The sequence below is a fragment of the Phoca vitulina genome, unplaced genomic scaffold (assembly GCF_004348235.1).
Source record: "Phoca vitulina isolate PV1807 unplaced genomic scaffold, GSC_HSeal_1.0 scaffold6, whole genome shotgun sequence".
NCBI lineage: Eukaryota > Metazoa > Chordata > Mammalia > Carnivora > Phocidae > Phoca > Phoca vitulina.
Window position 1 is genome coordinate 59684675 of NW_022589709.1, and position 19974 is coordinate 59704648.

General features: G+C 40.4%; 1 protein-coding gene across 3 annotated transcripts in view; it reads right to left on the reverse strand.

Annotated features, from left to right (window-relative positions):
- Positions 1-12939: 12939 nt before the first annotated feature.
- The window catches only part of RGS7BP (regulator of G protein signaling 7 binding protein), a 101987-nt gene continuing 94952 nt past the window's right edge, over positions 12940-19974 (reverse strand). For all 3 annotated transcript variants that reach the window (XM_032404345.1, XM_032404347.1, XM_032404346.1), the window contains exon 6: positions 12940-18225. In XM_032404345.1, the coding sequence (XP_032260236.1) occupies positions 18134-18225 (92 nt within the window). In that variant the 3' untranslated portion in view covers positions 12940-18133. The remainder of the gene's footprint in view (positions 18226-19974) is intronic.

Genomic DNA, 19974 nt, shown 5'->3' on the forward strand with positions numbered 1-19974 from the left:
TGACTTTAACCCCAAGTGTCTGCTGGGTCATGATAACCCCTGATATTTAGAGGAAATTATGGACTTGTCGATATTTGCTTTTTGCTAAGCAGAGGCGTGCAGGGTAAGAGTTCTGGTCATTGGAAAACTGTTTCTGCTGCTTTTACTAGCTGAGTGACCTTGAATTAGGCATAATTAATCTTTGACCCTCATGATATAAAATTAAAATAATAATCATACAGGTTTGTTGTGAAAAGTAAGTGAAATCAGGTATGTGATGGTGTTTTGCATATTTCAAAGTACTTTGCAGAGTGTGATGTTATTTATTTGCAGACTGTAGCAGTAATAGAATCACAGAAAACAAAAATTCCATGTTTTTCTGGTCTCTGATGATGTTTTCCCCTCAGCATGTTTTCTAATTTTGCAGAATTAAAAATATTTGGAGATACAGTGGATCACAAAGTATAATTGTACTGCCATCTTTGGGACATATTTTGAACTGCACTTGCGTAGTTGACGTAAATGTTTTTCAAAAGAAATGGAGTTAGGTTTTAAATGTATCAACAACAGTGATTATGATCACTGGTGTAGAGCTTGAGGGTGTTTTAGTTACTAGATCAATCATAAGGAATTGAGTCAACAATGACAAACACCTGTCACACGGCCATACTATGGATGAGGCTGGTCCCCCGCAATGATGAGCTGTTAAAGCTGGAAGGGTCATTAGAAGCCAGTCCTTGCAGATGGCTTCCTGTTTGCCGCCCCGAGATCAACTTGGGATTTAGCAACAGGAAAAGGAGTAGGTTTCAGCTCTGGAAAGTGCCCAGGAAGAGGAGATAGGCAATCTCTGGCATAAAGAAGAGACAACAGACATCCAGGTGCCACATGAGTATGCATCACCTGTTTTATCTCTATGTGAACGGAAGAAGGAATGAACAGATGAATGGATGTGTCAGGCCCTCTTCCTTTGTGACCCTGGGCTCGGTTTGGATTGAGGCTAGAAATCAGAGAATCAGCCTTGGAGCCTCTCATCCTGGGAATATGAGTGTTGGTAGGAGGGGAATTTTGTGGGGTGACAGGAATGTTGTTATGTCCTGATCTAGTGGTGGTCACAGAGTGGTGTATGAAATATGCACAGTTATCAAGCAGGACGCATAAGGTTTACACATTTCTACTTCATGTAAATTGTGCCTCAGTAAGGTACTGTTAAAGTCTCTTTTCTTCTCCCTCCATCTTTCCACCAATCAGAATTCCATTTGGGTTTACTGGTTCCTCTTTTATAACATTCAGGGGGCTGATGGTAGGGGTTAGGTCAGCCTGGGGTACCTTAATTTTAGGCAGCAGGATGGAGGTAGGGCATTTCCAAAGACAGCTCGCTTCCACTTTGTAACTTTAATCAGGAGTCAAGTGATGGCAACTGCTTCTGATGTCACCGAAGAATATGTCCACCTACTCCCTGCCTGTACCCGGATGGCTGTGGCTAGAGAAGAAACACAGCTGTGCTAACTTAGTCTCACGTTATATTTATCACCACAAATCTCAAGTGGGCTCTCTGCAAATCCTTGCAATCCTATTATAGATTTTTTAGTAGATTTGCTTTCCTATTTCCTAAAATTATTTCATACCTTAACCTTCTCTTCAATCCAACTACACCCTCTGCTCCGACCTTGTTTTATATTTCATTGAGAAAACAGAAACTATCAGAGCATTGCCTCATCTTTCAACCACCAAGTTGATTTAACTACATGCATTTGTACTCAGTCTATCTCTGCTGTTTTGGTGCTTCAGTGGTTATCAACAGGAGCTATACATGGAATTTTTTTTTAAGATTTTATTTATTTATTTGAGGGGGGTGCACGTGTGAATGGAGGGAGGGGCAGAGGGAGAGGAAGAGGAAAAGAATCCCCAGCAGACTCTGTGCTGAGTGAGGAGTCTGATGTGGGGCTCTATCTTCTGACCCTGAGATCATGACCTTGACCTGAAACTGAGAGTCAGATGCTCAACTGACTGAGCCACCCAGGCGCCCCTCTACATAGAATTTTTAAATCCTGATGCCCAAATCCCACTCCTGGACATTCTGAATGATTTCATCTGATGTAGGACATTTTTTCTTAATTCTCAAGGGATTCTAATATACACCAGAATTCAGAAGAAAGAATTTAGAGTGTCCGAGGTCCTATGAGTGGGCAAATCCCCTGCTTACAGGATGGATCGTTCTCTCATCTCCTCAAAGCCTTGTTCCTTCATTCACCTCCCTTTTTTCCTACATGATCAATTTTTTCTCTCTGTGCTAGATAAGTCCTGTCAGCATACAAACATGCTCTAATAATATCTTCTGCCTTAGCCCCTCTTTGACTCTGCCTTCCCCTCCAACTACTCCCCCTCAGCAAAATTCCTTCAAATAGTTATCTGTGCTGGCTGCCTCCATTCCATAACCTTCAATTTTTTTCATTAACCTACTTTTTTTCTATCATTCACTGTTGAAATCATCAACATCCCCCATGTTGGCAAACTCAGTGATTTAATTTTCTGCTTTGTCTTATTCCCCTTTTCAGCAACATCTAGTACAATTGATTTTTCTTGAACAAGCTTTTACTAGGTGATCTAGCTCTCAGTCTTACGAGTCCTTGAACACTCATCACCCGTCATAATCTTCCTTCTTTTTTACTGGTGCCTTTTCTTCTTGGCTTGCTCTTCCTCGTTTACACCCCAGCTGATGCTCTTGGCTCAGTCTCTGTCCCTAACCTTCTCCAGTCACCCTGTTCTCCAAGGTAATACTACCCAGTCCCCTGTGTGCATGGCTCACACATATAGGTCTTGAACTCTCATCACCTTCGTAACAGTCGGGCTCATGCTCAGCTGCCTCCTAAACATCTCAATTTGGCCATTGAGTAGACACACAGATTCTTATTTCTCCACAGCTATTCTAACTTACAAAAACCCAGTCTTCTACAACTCAGTAAATGGCACCTGAGTTACGGGACCAAATTTTTCACAGCATCCTCTGTTCCTTTTCCCCTCACTCTGTATCCAATTCACAAGCAAACTGAGATACTTTCGGAGTATTACTACTTCTCCCCAGCTTTCATTGTCACCAGCCTGATCCAGGCCATCATTGTCCCTTGCCTCAGCTATTTTTATACTCTTGTAATTTGTCTCTCTGCCACTTTTGCTGTATCGTCTGTTCTTGCATAGCAGCCAGTGAATCTTTACAGATTTATGTCCGTGAATTTATATCCACATGGATTTCTAGCCATCCCTCAAAAGGTCAGTCTTGTTTCTGCCCGAGAATCATTATTCCTGTTTGTCTCTCTGCCTGGAAACTTCTTCCTAAAGATCTTTGCCTATCTGTTTTTTTCATGTTGTCCTGAATTCTGCCTCAATGTCATCTCTTCAAGGAAGCCTTCCCTAATCAACCATCTGAGGATAGAGGGAGAGGATTTATTCATGTTGTTCACTGCTATATTCCCTAGGGCCTAGCAGAGCTGTCTCAGTATTTGTGGGAAGGAGTGAATGTTTTGTGCTGCCTTGAGTATGAGAACCTCAGCGTGTGTGTATCAACTGTAGGATATAAGACACAAGGTGACTGTATCGCTGTGGGAAGCAGACGGTTGGTTTGAGGAGAGTTTAATAAAAGGGCTTATAAAGTGTGGACAGGGTACAGCAAAACCAGAAGAGATAGTGTGGGACCCCAGGGCTAGTAACAGTAGGGATACGATTACCACCCCTATGGAGCAGAACCTGCAGAGAGAGAAGCTGTATGGGAGGGGCCCTCTGTCAGGAGTTGAGACATTCAGCCAACCCACTGGGATTCTGAAGGGACAGATTCAGGGCAATACATAAGTCTGACTTTATTCTCTTTTTTCTTCTCTCCCCACTCCTGCCAGGGCTTCCCCTTGACAAAACACATTTGGAAGCCAAAGGCCAAGGGAGCCCATTGATGGAATGCACTTGGGTCATCCTCCTGGGGTACAGAGCGGGCTGGAGAAGACTGGAGATAGATTTGGAGGGGTAAAAGGAGAATATCCAACACTCCTGCTTAGATTTGCAAAGGAGCTCCTTTCCCCCCAGTAGGCAGATTGACTCTAATTATATGACTGCTTGCTTAGTTCTAACAACATGTTATTCTTCTCAGGGCTTGTCTGCCTCTTGCATGGTGAGCTGCCTGAAAGCAAGCAGTGCTCAGGGGTGGTATGCACAGAGTATGTGGTGAAGTTATCAAAATACCCTGTAGAATGGTAGTACTTTCCCAGCTGCTTGAGGAAATTCTCCTATCAGTGGTCTGCTAGATTTGTGTAGAATTTTACAACTTACAGGCCTTTTATAATAGTTCCGGAGATCAGCAGGACAGATATTATCATCTCTATAGGGCTGATGGGTGATGGACAGAGGTCAGCGACGTGTCAGACTGGGCAGCAGGTCGGGCTGAGGTTGAAACCCAGAACTTTTGACTTAGAGCCCAGGGCTCTCTACTGTAACATGCTGCCTCTCGTAGGGGTCATTTCTGTGGCTTTTGACAATTCATCTTCCATATTTTATTTTAAAAAAATAATTCAGTTAATGATTGAGTATTACCCCATTGCCACTTTGTAAATGGTACAAGGAAGTGAAAAAGAAAAGCTCCCTAAGGACTTGGAAGTAAACTTGCCCTCTAAGAATTAAACTATGGTATTAGCTCACAAATAAATTATAGCAGAGAAATGCAGTGTCACCTTAAAGAGCACAATTGTTCCCAGGTCAGCCAGACTCAATTATGACTCACTTGAAAGTATGACCATTTATGAGGGAGGACGTATCAGTCATAAGTGAGCTTAATCATCCTTCTAAGCTTAGGAAAACTAGAGTCACAGAAGCCAAGTGTCAGCAGAGCCCAGCCATGCCTGGGGAAAGGATGCCTCCACCCCCGCTCAAAAGAAACCCCATACCCATTAGCAGTCACTCCCCCTTCCAATCCCCTTACTCTAGGCAGGCAGAAATCTATTCTCTGTCTCTCATAGATTTGCCTGTTCGGGACGTTTCACATCAATGAAACCATACAAAATATGGTCTTTTGTGACTGGGTTCTTTCATTTAGTGTATTTTTGAGGTTCATCTATGTTGTGGCATGCATCAGTCCGTCATTCCTTTTCATTGCTACTTCATATTTCATTGAATGGCTATACTAAATTTTGTTTATCCATTTATCAGATGATTGATGCTGTTCTTTTCCTACTTTTTGGCGATTATGAATAATGCTGCTATGACTGTTGGTATACAGATTTTTGTGTGGATGTATGTTTTCATTTCTGTCGGGTATAGACCTGGGAGTGAAATTGTTGGGTCATATGGTGGTAACTCTGTTTAACTTTCTGAAGAACTGCCAGACTGTTTTCTAAAGCAGCTCCCACCATTTCACATTCCCACCAGCAATGTCTTAGTGTTCCAGATTCTTCACATGCCAGCCGACATTTGTTATCTTCTGTTTTGTATTGTAACTTTAGTACAATATGAATAGGAATGGTAAGAGTAGATGTCCTTACCTGTTTCCCTTTTTCAGGGGAAAGCATTTAGTCTTTCACCATTAAGTATAATGTTAGCTGTGGCTTTTTGTAGATGTCCATTATGTCTGTTCTGTGGAAGTGTTGCTTAATGCCTAGTTTGCTGAGAGTTTTTTTAAAAAATCATGAGTCGATGTTGAATTTTATCACATGCTTCCCCCCACCCCCCATTTATTGAGATTTTCACATGGTTTTCCTTCTTTGGTTTCTTGATATGGGAAATAACATTGATTGATTCTTTTTTTTAATTTTTTTATTTTATTATGTTATGTTAATCACCATACATTACATCATTAGTTTTTGATGTAGTGTTCCATGATTCATTATTTGCGTATAACACCCAGTGCTCCATTCAGTACGTGCCCTCTTTAATACCCATCACCAGGCTAACCCATCCCCCCACCCCCCTCCCCTCTAGAACCCTCAGTTTGTTTCTCAGTGTCCATAGTCTCTCATGGCTCGTCTCCCCCTCTGATTCCCCCTGCTTCATTTTTCCCTTCCTATTATCTTCTTCTTCTTCTTCTTTTTTAAACATATAATGTATTATTTGTTTCAGAGGTACAGGTCTGTGATTCAACAGTCTTACACAATTCACAGCACTCACCATAGCACATACCCTCCCCAGTGTCTATCACCCAGCCACCCCATCCCTCCCACCCCCCACCACTCCAGCAACCCTCAGTTTCTTTCCTGAGATTAAGAATTCCTCATATCAGTGAGATCATGTGATACTTGTCTTTCTCTGATTGACTTATTTCCCTCAGCATAATCCCCTCCAGTACATTGATTGATTCTTAAACAATGAACCAGTCATCTATTCCTGGGACAATTCCCACTTGGTCTAGCCAAATTATCTCTTTTATATATTGTTGTGTTTTGTTAGTGTTTTGTTCAATAATTCTTGTGAATTTTTATGTCAGCAGTTGATTGGAATTTTTATTAGCTCCTATTTCATTGTTCCTTTTTCTATATATCCTGTGCTTGTTTGATGGGGCTGGAATATCTTTTCAAATTCATTTGGGTATAATTAGAGAGAGAGAGAGAGAGTCTTAAGCAGGCTCCATGCCTGGTGCGAGCCCAATGCAGGGTTCAATCTCATGACCCTGAGATTATGACCTGAGCTGAAATCAAGAGTCAGATGCTCAATGGACTGAGCCACCCAGGCACCCCCCAGTGTCAATGTTTTTGATTTGTTTGTTTGATGATTGTCTTTCTCTTTCAAGTTACAAACCTTGTCCGATGAACCTTGTTTGTCTGTTTGTGGTTAAGAATGAGCAGTTAAACTATGAGTGGTATCTGCTGGAGCTCAGTAGTGTCTTTCCTTTATAGGCCAGGCTGGTAGTTAGCTGCTATTCTTGAACAGGGCTGCTAGTAGCAATGGATAGGATCCTGGATTGGAAAAGGCTAGGTGAGAGCACATGACCGTCATAAGCAAGGTGAGCATAATTGCTCTCATGGGCAACAAGATCAGAACAGCACAGGAGAGGTTGACCTGAAGGGATCTTTGGAGATGGTCAATAATGGTGATCATGGTATTCCTGGGGGTAAGACAAGTGGGCAGGGTATTACTTTATGTATGTGTGTGTGTGTATATAAAAAATACAGGGTATTACTATATATATACTATATACTATATATAACTATATTATATAAGTTATATATATAACTTATATACATATATGTATATATATTATATATATATAAGACAAATCCTGCAAAACTTGCCACGTTTATACAGTAGTGATGCTTCTAGTCGTTCTGCAAAGGGTCCTATATCCATTCACCCAGATAACCAAACAAAGGGAAAAGGAAATACCTAGATCTTTCAAGGGTCTGAGCTGACACTGCTACCCAGGGATCCAGCACTTGTCGGGGAAAAATGGACAGAGGTAACGTCGTAAGTGGAGTTGTGGTCCATATCTGCCTTACCACGGGTCAGCCGTACCCATGGACCCATCCAGCAATCTTTTCTCTAGTTTCTAAACATACAATTTTATGGACATACTCAGTGGTTATCAATACCATCACACTGATTTCTTGAAATACAGAAGAAAAGCTATTGTAAGTATTTAATCAAAAACATTATCACAAATCAAAGATGATGGAAGAGAGTCAGAGGTGGTGGTTCTTATCATATCCCCAGTTTTAATCACCAGTTTGGCCTCTTCAAACACTGGATGGATCATGGCAGACGAAGAGCACAGCTGCGGGCCTATTGTGGCATCTTTACTAGAACAGAATACTACAGCCTCAAGAATATGTCATGAGACTTTAACACAGCTCCAAAGATCTCTAGTGACTGTGCTTTATGGACAGAAAAAATTGTAAGAAGTTCAAAGAGAATCAAGATAAGAATTTTGAAGAGCGTCGAGATTCTAGAGACACTGTGGGTCCCCCAGAGCAGTTGCTACTTTTATCTTCCCTGCAACACATTAACTATCCTTAAGTGTTCCCAGCAGAGGTTTTATGGGAGCAGGTGGAGATGAGATCCCTAAAAGCCCCGGCTGAGTTTTATCAACCAGCAAATGCATACACACTATTAGAAATTATGCCAAATTGTTATGGGCTTTGATCTAACAATGAGAACACAGAAAATGGAACTCTGTGTACTTCTTGTATAATATTATTACTTAGCAGCTGTGTACATGGGTATAGCCCCATTCAATGCTCTCAGATGACCTTTTGGAACCAGACTTCTCCCCCACTAGTAGATCTCACATGTCTGTAGCACGTTATGTCCTCATTGTATAATATTTGTTTTCATCATTCAGCGTTTTTGTACAGAGGGTTTAGCATTACTCTATGTTCTCAGATGACCTTTTGGAAGCAGGCTTGTGTACCCCTAGATGACCTCACCAAAGCTCACAGCAGCATATTGATCCAATCCTATTGATCTGAGAGTTCTTTCTAGAGAACATCACATTTGCCCATCAAGATGATGACATCATGTTACCCTGACATAGCAAGCATGAACTGATGAGTACTCTGAATGCCTTGGTAAGAAACACAAACTCTAGAGGACAGGAGATAAGCCTTCAGAGATGAGGGGGCTTGCTATGTCAGTGCAGTTTTTAGGAGTCGAATGCTTTGGGAAATGCTGCGACTTGTCCTCCAAAGCAAAGACAAGTTTTTGTCCCTTGCATCTCCTACCACTAAGATAGAAACATGAAGCTTGGGCAGCCTCTTTAGGTTTGGGACGCAGCATATTTCACATGGGGTAGAGCTCTGAATTACCTTTGGACAATAATAGGAGTACTAGTTTTAAGTTGGTCCCAGAGAAGAAGGGCTTCTGCAGCAGGTTTAGGCTTTAGCATAAGTAGTCATGTGGACCATATCATTTGGCTGAGGCCATTGTACTAGGGGTATCTGGGCATAAAAAGATGATGTGGACACTCTGGCAAACTCCAATAAAAGAGCCCTAACAAAGCACAGACCCTTGGAATTCCAGAGCAAGGCCATGTTATCTGCAGCAGAGAAAGATAGACCATTCAAAAAGCAGCTCCTGGCAGAGATGGAAGCTATAAATGAGTCCAACAGCACCGGCTTTGTGGTAGACAGAATAATGGGCCCCCAAAGATGTCCACACCCTAATCCCCGAAACCTGTAAATATGTTAATTAGCAAGAAGGAGTTTGCAGATATGATTGTCTTAAGACTCTTCAAATGGGAAAATTATCCTGGATTATCTGGGTGAGCCCAACAAAACAACAAGTTCCCTCTAAGAGGGAGGCAGAAGAGTCAGAGTAGGAAGGATATGTGAAGATTGAAGAAGGAGCCACACAGAGAGGGAATTGAAGCTATGCTACTTCGTTGTTGATTTGGAGATGGAAAAAGGGGCCACGAGCCCAGGAGTACAGGAAACCTCTAGAAGCTGGAAAAGAAAAAGAAATAGATTCTCCCCTGCAGCCTCCAGAAAGAACACAGATTTGCTGACCTCTTGACTTTAAACCAGTGAAACTGAGTTTTGACCTCCACAAGTGGAAGCGATAGATTTGTGTTATTTTAAGCCTCTAAATTTGCTCTAATTTGTTATAGCAGCAGCAATAAGAAACTAATACAAGCTTTTTTCAGCAAAATTTATTTATAGCTGCTGTTGAATATCCAGCCTCTTGGCAATAGAGACTGACTCTGTGCTCTTCAGATAACACCATTCCTTCGGGAGAACAAACGGCCTCCTGGTGACAAGTTGAGACTACATCCATCCTGACTAGGATTTACCTACTTTCTAGATAGGAGTTTGCCATTATTGTCTGCAGTGCTTCCATCAGCACTGGTATTCATTGACTCAAAAAGTGTCTGATTGGGTGCCTGGGTGGCTCAGTCAGTTAAGCATCTGCCTTCGGCTCAGGTCATGATCCTGGAGTCCCAGGATTGGGTCCTGCATTGGGCTCCCTGCTCAGCAGGGAGTCTGCTTCTCCCTCTGCCCTTCACCCTGCTCGTTCTCTCTCTCAAATAAAAAAATCTTAAAAAAAAAGTGTCAATCTACCAACATGGGATGCTATATAACATTGCCTAAGACCAAGGGCCCCACTTTTTAGCCAAGCAGGTGCATCAGTGAAGACATGACTGTGGGATCTGCTGTTCCTACACATACTCCACCCAAGCAGAAACTGCCATCCCGATGGAGAGGTGACCTGGCCTCTTAAAGGAGAGGATGCCTTATAACCTTGGGATGGTGTAACCTATGGGATGCACTCCACTCCTTACGGCAATCAATGGTCATTATAGTATTCTAAAGTCATGGGTCCAAAAATCAAGGGGTGAGAGTAAGAGTGGCTCTAGGATCCACTGAGGAATTTGTGCTCTCTATCTGGGGGTCTAGAATCTGTGTGTCTAGAGGTCCTGAGTTCTAGAGGGAGAAAATAAGAGTTGCACTAAGCTTTAAGCTACCACTGCTACGTGGTGACTTTAGGTTCCTAAGGCCAGAAAAGTAGGAGGCAAATAAAAGAGTTAGCATACTGACAGAGGTTATCGGCTCTGATCATCATCAGCAGGGAGAGTTACTGCAACATGATGAGGGCACAGAGGAGTATGTTTGGCACTCATACGACCCACCGGGTCACCTCTTGGTATACCCAGGTTTAACTGTAAATGGGCAAGTATAGCAACTGCAGTGTACTAAAGGGCAGGGTAACCAGGGTTTCAGACTGCTTGGGGGTGAGGGTCTGGATCATTTTACCAGGCAGCTCAGAAGTGCCTGACTAGGATCAAGGGAATCTAGCATGGGTTAAGAAGAAGCTGTGGTTCGTCCCACTGTCCCTCTTTTTGTAGAGTGAATTGTGATAACAGAATCCAGAAGAATCTATACCTGGGTGGAGTGAATCAATGTGAGAACCAAGTGGATCGGAGCAGTGCCAGGGATGAACTGTAGGAGGTGCTGTGGTACCTGCCCAGGTGGGTTTAACTGAGCCACGGCATCCCTCTCTCACTTGCTGTGAATGTTGGTTGCTAATGGCAGTATGCACTTTTTTTTTTTTAACACCTAGTTTTTATTCATTCAACATTACAATGGTTTTGTTCTTTCATCTGGTTATATATAGCTGTAATGGAGTTCATTTCTTTTTTGCTGCTCTGTAGTATTTGGTGTTCTCAATATAATACCATTTACTTTTCTATTCTTTTGTAGATGGATCTTTGAATGGTTAGTGGGTTTTGGTTATTACAAATAATGCCACGATGGGTATTCTTTTACCTGTCTTTGAATGTACACATACATATCTGTTGTGTTTCTACCTAGGAATGAAAGTATGGGGTCACAAGGTACGCATAAGATCTACAATAGTAGATAATGCCAACTGTTTTCTGAAGTGGTTTGTCCTGTTAGGAATTATTTCACAACTCTGTGGGCATAAAGATATTTTTCTATTTATCTTCTAGAAGCTTTAGTGCTTTCCTTTTACCTTTATATCAATAATCAACTTGGAATGAGTTAAAGGTGAAGCGTAATTGTTTTCCGTATGGAAATCAGTTGACCATTTGATTTAAAAAGACTATTTATTTAAAAGATTCCTTTTTGTCTACTGTTCTGCAGCTCAGTATCATGTAGTGTTTCATTTGTTGGATTTTTCTCATGAAAGAGCTTTGGTTCTAGGCAAGTAATTGAACGGTGAACAGTTATTTGGTTGACCCTTTTGTGATAGTAACATTGTCATCTCCACTTTACTAAGGAAACTGAGGCTTACAGAGGTTCATTACTTTAGTGGGCAGGTTCTCCTGAACTAAGATTCTCATTATTCATGCCTTAAATGAAATAGAAGTTATTAACTAATTAATTAACCAGATAACAGTACGGAGATGGGTGATTCAGGTCTTCATGTGGTGTCCATTTCTGGGTCCAAGACCATGTTTCAGCTCTCATTCACATGTTCTCATTGCAGCTTAGTGGGAGGAGAGGGTGAGCATGGAGATGCATGCCCCTTATTTTAGGGATGTTACTTGGAAATTACACAATTCTACTTATATCCTAGTGGCCAAAATTCACTTACATAGCCACATCCCAAACCAAGAGAGCCTGGGAGAATGGAGTCTTTAATTTAGGTGCCCAGCATCCTGCCAGAATTTGGGGTCTCCGTTTGTACAGGGAAGAAGGAGAGAATGGATATGGGAGCTGCTAGCCCTGGTTGTAGACTTGGCTGCGGCACATCTGAGGTTCAGACAGAAGCCTGCGTGCCTCCGGGCTCTGCTGCACAGCCCTCCACAACCAGCCGGACCGTGGAAGTTTGCCTCCTTGAAAAACTTTAGGATACCTTCCTGTCAGAACTGAATTCCTGGATGTCTCTCCAGACATGTACAGAATTCCTTTTATTAGAAAACAAACTTATTTAACTCAGTGTTTTTTGTTTTTGTTTTTGTTTCATTTGTCATGTCTATCGGGAAAACTGAGTTACATTTAGAGATTCGCTGCTATTGTCAGGGAAAATGTTTCCAAAGCCTGCTTTAATCCTTCCACTATTGACTTCACTTTCATTTAATTCATTCTTTCTCTCTTCCCCTCTTTCCCCCCTCCCCAGCCCCCTTTGTCTGGCTTGCTAGTCTGTCTTCCCAAAGTTACGGTGCCCTGGTGTTTCCTCTCCATATCCCCACTCCCCACCCGGTGAGGAGGAGGAGTAAGTCCAGGGGGTTGGTGGGGAGGATGAGAGCAAGTGGGGTCACAGTGTCTCACTTCTTCATTTTTTTAAAACTTTTATTATTAGTTTTTATTACACAAGGAATACATATTCATTGTAGAAAAATTAGAAAACACAGAAAAGCAAAAAGAAAAAATAATCACCCATAACCCCACTACCCATAAATAACTACTATTAACATTTTAGTGTATGTCCTTCTAGCTTCTTATGCATATATATACATACATAGATATATTTATATATAATTTTCTTTTTTACAAATATTGTGTCATACTATACATACTGTTTTATAACGTGTTTTTTTTTCATTTAAGATATATCGTGAACATTGTTATTTATTCCCTGAAAAAATTATACAGATACTACATGCTCATTGTGGAAAAACCAGAAATTACAGATATGCAAAAAGAAAATATAGTTGCTCCAAATCTCACCTCCCGGAGATAGATGGTGTTAACATTTTAGCAAATATCCTTTCAGATGCTGTAAAGCACACATGTATATGTCTACTTTTAAAATGGAAACATACTATATTCTTCTGTAACTTCCTTTTTCATTTAACAATATAGCTGTTTATTTCAATAAATATACATCTAGTACTTACTCTTAATTGGTGCACAGTATTCCATTGAAAGGATATACCATATTTAACCAACCCTATGTCATAGGCTTACTTATATTTTTTCCATTCCTCCAAATAATGCTCCTATAAACATCCTTTTTTTCATATATTTTTTGAATAATGAATGAATGTATCTTAGTTCATTTTTCTTGACTTTTTTTGAGGAGAATTTCCCTAAAGTGGAAGTATTTGGCATACACAAAAAATATATTGCCAAAATATTTTCCAGAAAGATCAGATCAATTTATACCCTTATTGACTCTGTAAGAGAATGTTCATTTCCATACTTCCTTGTTTCCCTGGGAACTATAATTCTTTACACCCTTTGTCCTTCTGATACATAAAAAGGAGTATATTATAATAATTTGCATTTTTGATTACTAGTTAAGTATTTTCATATTTATTATTAGTTCATTACTTTAATTTATAGTACACTGCCAGTTTGTATCCTTGGCTCAATTTTCTACTGGGAAGTTTGATTCTTTTTGATCATAAAATGTTATTTATTCATGCATTCATTATTCACTCACACGATAAATATGTTTTCAGTATTTGCTTTGTGTCTAGCACTGTGTTAAGTATTGAGGATATAACAGTAAGCGAAATAGACATGGTTGCTGCTTTCTTGAACTTCCAGTGTAGTGAAGATGAACAGACAAACAAGCAATAATTTTAAAAGGGCAATGAGGAAACAATGAAATGGGAACACTTAGTTGGGAAAGTTGTAGATCATAGAAACTTCCCAAGGGTAATGGAGTTTAAGCACTTGATATGTATTAGAGATCCATGCTCTTTGTTGCATATATTTCAAATTTTGTTTTCTCTTAATTTGGTTTGTTATTTTTTACCATATAAGAGTTCCATGTTTTTAATTGGTCAAATATATCCATCTTTTTCTTTTTGGTTTCTTCCTTTGTTGTCGTGCTTAGAAAGGCTTTTTTTTTTTTTAATGGTAAAATCACGTAAATATTTGTCAATATTGTCTGCTAGTCCTTTTATATGCTTATGTGCTTTAACATCTAAATCTTAACTTCACCTAGAATTTCTTTTGATGGAAGTTATGAGGTATAGATCTAGTATTTCCCCCAATAAATGGCCAACAAGTCATCCCAAGTTATTTAGTAATCCAACTTTTCTCACAGATTTGAAATACCATCTTTATATTGCACTCAATGCTTCTATGTTCTTGGGTTTATTTCTGATCTTTATATTTAATTATAATGATTTATTATGGGCCTATAGCATCACTGGTTTTTCTCATCCTATCTACAGTTATATGAAAGCTGAGCATTTTGCATCTGGTGACGTTCTACAACACAAAGAAACGATAGACAGTGCTTAGGTATGTGCGTGTGGCATGGGAAGTGAGTCTGGATGATATTCTTCATCCTTTCCACTTTGAGACTTCCAGAATCTGAATTCCATATGGGATATTGTTAATCTGGCCCACTGTTTGCTGTCTAAAATAAATGAGAAGCTTTTACACCCTGTGCGTTTATTTTCCCTTCTTATTCTGAAGCTCAGCGTTCGGTAGGTGGCAGTATTGTCATATAGTAAGTATCCAACAGTTAGCGGAGCACCGAGGAACAAAATCATCTGGTAGGATTTTAGAATTTCCCTAAGAGCTTTCATGAGAGGAAGCATCAGGGCTGTGCTTACTTCTAAAGTCTTCTTTGTACCCTTGAACAATGGCTCAACCAGAAGTTTGAGCTGATCTGCTCCTAGAGGTGTGTAAAACATCAGCGGACAGACATTTTAAAGTGATACCTCGACCCTGTGGGCATTTGCTCACGTACCTTACCACAAGTGCCTTTGGGCCCAGCCACTGACTGACTTAAAGCCTGGAAATGTGGTTTTAAACAATATGACTGTGGTGGGATTCAGCTGATTTTTATTTTCTTTATACTTGGTGGTATGTTTCCGATTTCCCACAAAGAACATATATTGCCTCTGTAATCTGAAAAAAAGAAAACGATGAATCAACACGGGATATTAAAATTATAGTGGTAAAACGGGTGAAGGTGTGCCAGAAAAAGTTGACATCCTTTTCCAGTTTCCGCATGTGAGTACATGCAACGGAATGGGTTCAGTGTTCTCACCTTACCGCTGGGGATCAGCTCAGTATTATTGCTAATCTGAAAGCGAATTACCAGCAAGAGGCCGAGACAGTAGACTTCTATCTCATGGACTACACCTGAGAAAGTCCTTTGGTAGGTGAGAGGAGAGTGGGGTCAGCTCCTAAAGAGATGCATTGGCATATCTAATGGGAGATGGTGAGCTATCTATTGCCATTATGAGCCAGTGTAGGTCATCACGACTTGGAGCACTAAATTTCACTTTAGGACCTGCTAGTGAAAGAAGATCTATAAATCTTGGAGTGTGTCCACAGGAACTACAAAACCAATCAAAGTCTGGGAAACAGGCACTATGAATAAAAGATAAGGTGGCTGAATTTATTTACTTTAGATATGGAAAGCCTAGCTGGGGAATTAGACAAATTCCCATCCCCATGAATAGCTACTATAGCCCTCCCAGACCTGGAGGTGAGACCTGAATTTATTAACAGTCTTCAGTTTGTACAAAGGACAATGGCACAGGAGGTAAGTGTTCCTTTCATACCGGACTAAGGCGAGAGTGAGCACAAATGAACCAAGCAGAAGTGATTTAGATCAAGCATTTAGAGGAACGTGCTGAACACCAAGGTTGGGTTTATTGGTTAATAACTTCGCATGAATTAATGGGAACTAGATTGAAGCTAAGGGTTCAGTATAGTGGAAAGGTGGGTGAGGGCAAAGGCGGGAGCCGAGAGCGGGCCCAATTGGGCTATTTTATAATTTCTAAAACAATGGACCTTAAGTGAATTAAGCACACGGGATGAAATGAACCATATTCAAAAAAAGATATTAAACTTTTGTCAAACCTGATTTATGAAATCAGGGTTTGCAGACCAGATAAATCTGGGAGTGGTTACCTGCTTTGCAAGGGGGTATTCATTCTAAGAGTCTCTAAATAGCATATTCCAACAACCGTTTTCCAAATATTTGACTTAGAAAGTTGTGGTTTTCTCATATAACTTTCAAGGATACCTCTTTATATGAAGTCAGGCACACCTGTAATCATGCGTTAATTACCAGTTCTTTGGAGCACACAACTCTGGACGCCAAGAATAAGGCCAAAACCCAGCTGGTATGATCTAAATAGAGACCCGCATAGCCTTTTGAGGATCTCTTCCAACCCTCTAATCCTTTTGCTTTCAATCACAAAAGCTAGAAGATAATTCCAAGTATAATTTTCACAACATCAGATATTAGGTTGAACCATATGAAATTGCCATTTTTGTAGGTCAAAACAGTCAAATAGCAGCAATCTCATATAGGTCAATCTAATACAAGAATTATTCCAGTAGTTCGTATAACCTATCTTCATCTTCACTAAAGCTAACAGCTTTAATATATTTAGTTGTTGGGTCAAAATATTGGACATATAAATGCCTATGCACATAAGTACTGAGAAAGTATAGGGTTGGGATTAAAGATGCATCTTGGGTAAACCACTGATCGGCATCTAGCTCCTCCTTTTATTGGACTAGACACTGGTGCCTCTTGTCTGACTTGAGGATTCCTCAGATTGTGGAAAGCAAGAAAAGAAGTCCAAAGGCCTGATCTCTCAACCCATGGGAAATTCTGTTTGGGTAACGGGCCGAGGAAGAACAGGGGAAAATACAACAAAATTTGTATCATGTTACAAGTTTAGTGAGGAAGATCATAACAGAGCTGTGAGCAGAAAAACAAAGCGTGTGGCCTCCTCCTTTCTAAAATATAGTATTGCTTAATGTGTCCTGCTTTCAAGATTCTAAGCTTAAGACAAGACACCAAGTACACATTGGAAAAGTCATATCTGCATAGTTATCTAAAATGAGACAAGCTTAGCTTAACTAAAAAGATTTTATTAACATAAAATGTTAAATATTTTTATGATCTGAGCTAATTCCAGCATGCCCTATAAGATTTAACACTATGCTGATGCGCAGACATCATGCTTCAGATTTCAATTAGAACAAAATATGATAATATTCAATTTTACATTTGAGGGTAATTGTATATGTTACTACACCATTTTCTAACTGGATTACTTCATTCTCCAAGAAGCTGAAAAAGACACCATTGGATCAAAAGGAAATTAGTTGCCCATATGCATTGTACGAAGGTATTAGGATTATTGTGTATTTACAAAATTTAAATACGTTTCATATATGGTTTTTGTTGCATTATAAATTAAGATATCTTTATGTAGAAGCTCTTGGATTCTGACAGAATGGAAGACTAAATGTAAATGGGTGCAGACAAAGCAATAGGTGAGGTGGTATATGTTTGATTATAATATTATTTCTAATAATATTGATAGATTGGATTTTTGAACACAGTTTTGCAGTTTTAGATAGATTTCTATGTTTAAAGACTCTCATATATGATAAATTGTTCACATGAGACCAGCAAGAGCTAAAGATATACTATTATACATGAAATAATTTTTCTCTGTATAATACATTTAAAAAAACTTTTAAATAATTTAAAAACCATAATTCTTGCATCTGTCATGGTATGGTTTGGAGCAGACATGCACAATGTCAGCTTTAAAAATCCTTTTAAAAACAGCCTGCTTTGTGAATCTTTTTTTTTTTTTTTCCCTTGACGGCAGCTGCTTTCAAATGTAAAATCATTTAAAAGGGTAGGGGGAGGCGAATAAAAGTAATAAGGAAGCATAGAAAACATAGTCAAAAACCAATAATTGTGGTTCAGCTGTCTGGAGGTCCTCAGGTTCTGTGATATTTTCAGGTCTTCGCAATGGTGGGTTTCCAGGAGGAGTTGCCTAGCTTGAGACCAGACAACACAGCCCAAAGAACCTTCTCTTCCGTCTTCTAACCAAGGGGTAGGGAGTTAGATTTAGAAGGCTGCTGTCATCTGTGATGGGACAGAATGTACATATGAGTGAATTACAGACAAAATAACCTGGGTTTTATGAATTGGCTTTAAAAATCCACCATCTTTTGAATCAAGGTTTCTTGACTTCCGCACTGCCGGCCATTGCGGACCAGACAATTCTTTGCTGTTGGGGCTGTCCTGAGCACTGTGGCCTATCGAGCCGCATCCCTGGTCCTACCTACTCACCAGGTGCCAGTAGCAGTGCCCTACCAGCTGTGACAACCAAAAATGTCCCCAGATAGCGACGAAATGTTCTTCTTTTTGTTGGGGGGAGGGGCACGTAGCCTGCGGTTGAGAACCACGGCTTAGAATTAAATGTAAGCTGCTTGGAGGTGCTCTTTCAGTTGGGGGAAGGGTAGCTTTTTAGAAAGAGCCCCTGCTTTGGAGTGAGGTTGGCCTCTTTTCTAAACCCACCTCTGCTATTTCCTAGCTCTGTGACTTTGAAAATGTAACTGGAAGCTTGCTAAGCTTCAGTTTTCCCGTCTGTAAAACAGGGTTTAATAATACTTACCTTAGATGAAGACTATATGAAATAATCTATGAAAAACATGAAGCTTGGCTGGTATCCTACGTGCCTAGCACAGAGGAAGCACTCAGTAAATATAGCTATTGTTAACTATTTTCCTTTACAGAGGACTATTGTCTTGCTTCCACTCACCTACTTTACGCCACGGGAAGAAGTTTCTCAACTATTCCTTGTTGAGTCTTTGCCTACCAATTTCTACAGATTTCTGTACACAAGGGCATTCTGAGAAGATTGCCAGCTGTTGAATTTATAAGTTTTGAGTTGAAATTTTTAGCACGATGACAAGGAGAGGAAGAAATAAACCAGTAAGCCAAATTCAGTTTAGGGAGCTGGGTTTTAAAGAAATAGTGCAGCCCCAAAGAGAGGTTGGGTAGAAATAGCCTGTTGCAGCAGAACCGGCAGTCTGGTCCTAGAGGCTGGAGAGGGACCACAGGATATGCCCTGGAAATTGCCAGTGAGGGCAACACTTGGACATGATCGGAATGGAGCGAGGCGCCACAAAATGGTTGGTTGGCTCTGGTAGCTCTTAGGCATCTAAGCTTTTGCCAGCCCAGAGCAGAGCTAAGGGGCTCCCTCCTTTCCCCATCCTAACCTGGAGGATACAGGACCTTGGGAAGGAGCCCAGAATCAGGAATTGGATGAAGGGGTGGATAAAGTGAAAGATGTGCCCCACTTCAAGAAAACTAGTTTGTAGATGAGGGTGGGTTTTCTTGATTACTGAGTCTAGATGCTCAGTGAACTCTCAAGAACAAAAACAAGTTCTGGCTTCCCAGTCCTCTTACGTCAATTGTGTCCTCCAAGTGGTCTTGGGCTTTTCCTTCCCTTCCCCAAAGGCTGCCATGTGTCATACTTATTTGTAAATTAGCCTCCCTCACCAAGTGGACAGTGTTGCTTGGAATGGTGCCCTATGCTATACATTTAGATAGAAACAGAGTAGCAAGTCAGAGTCAGGGAAGAAAGCAGGTGCCCCAGCTGAGCACATCAAATTAATCAAACACAGGGCACTCTCCCGGTCCCACAGATTAATATTCTCTCTTAAGATTCATATTCCACAAATGTGGAGAAAAACAGGACGCTCTTTGTCCTTTCTGTGATGAAAAGCATTTCACTATACTCTGGATGTCAACATTTTGAGACTAAAAATAGGACATCTCTCTTTTATACTTAAACCTGCCCCAAATAGTTAAGACTCGGAAAGCAGT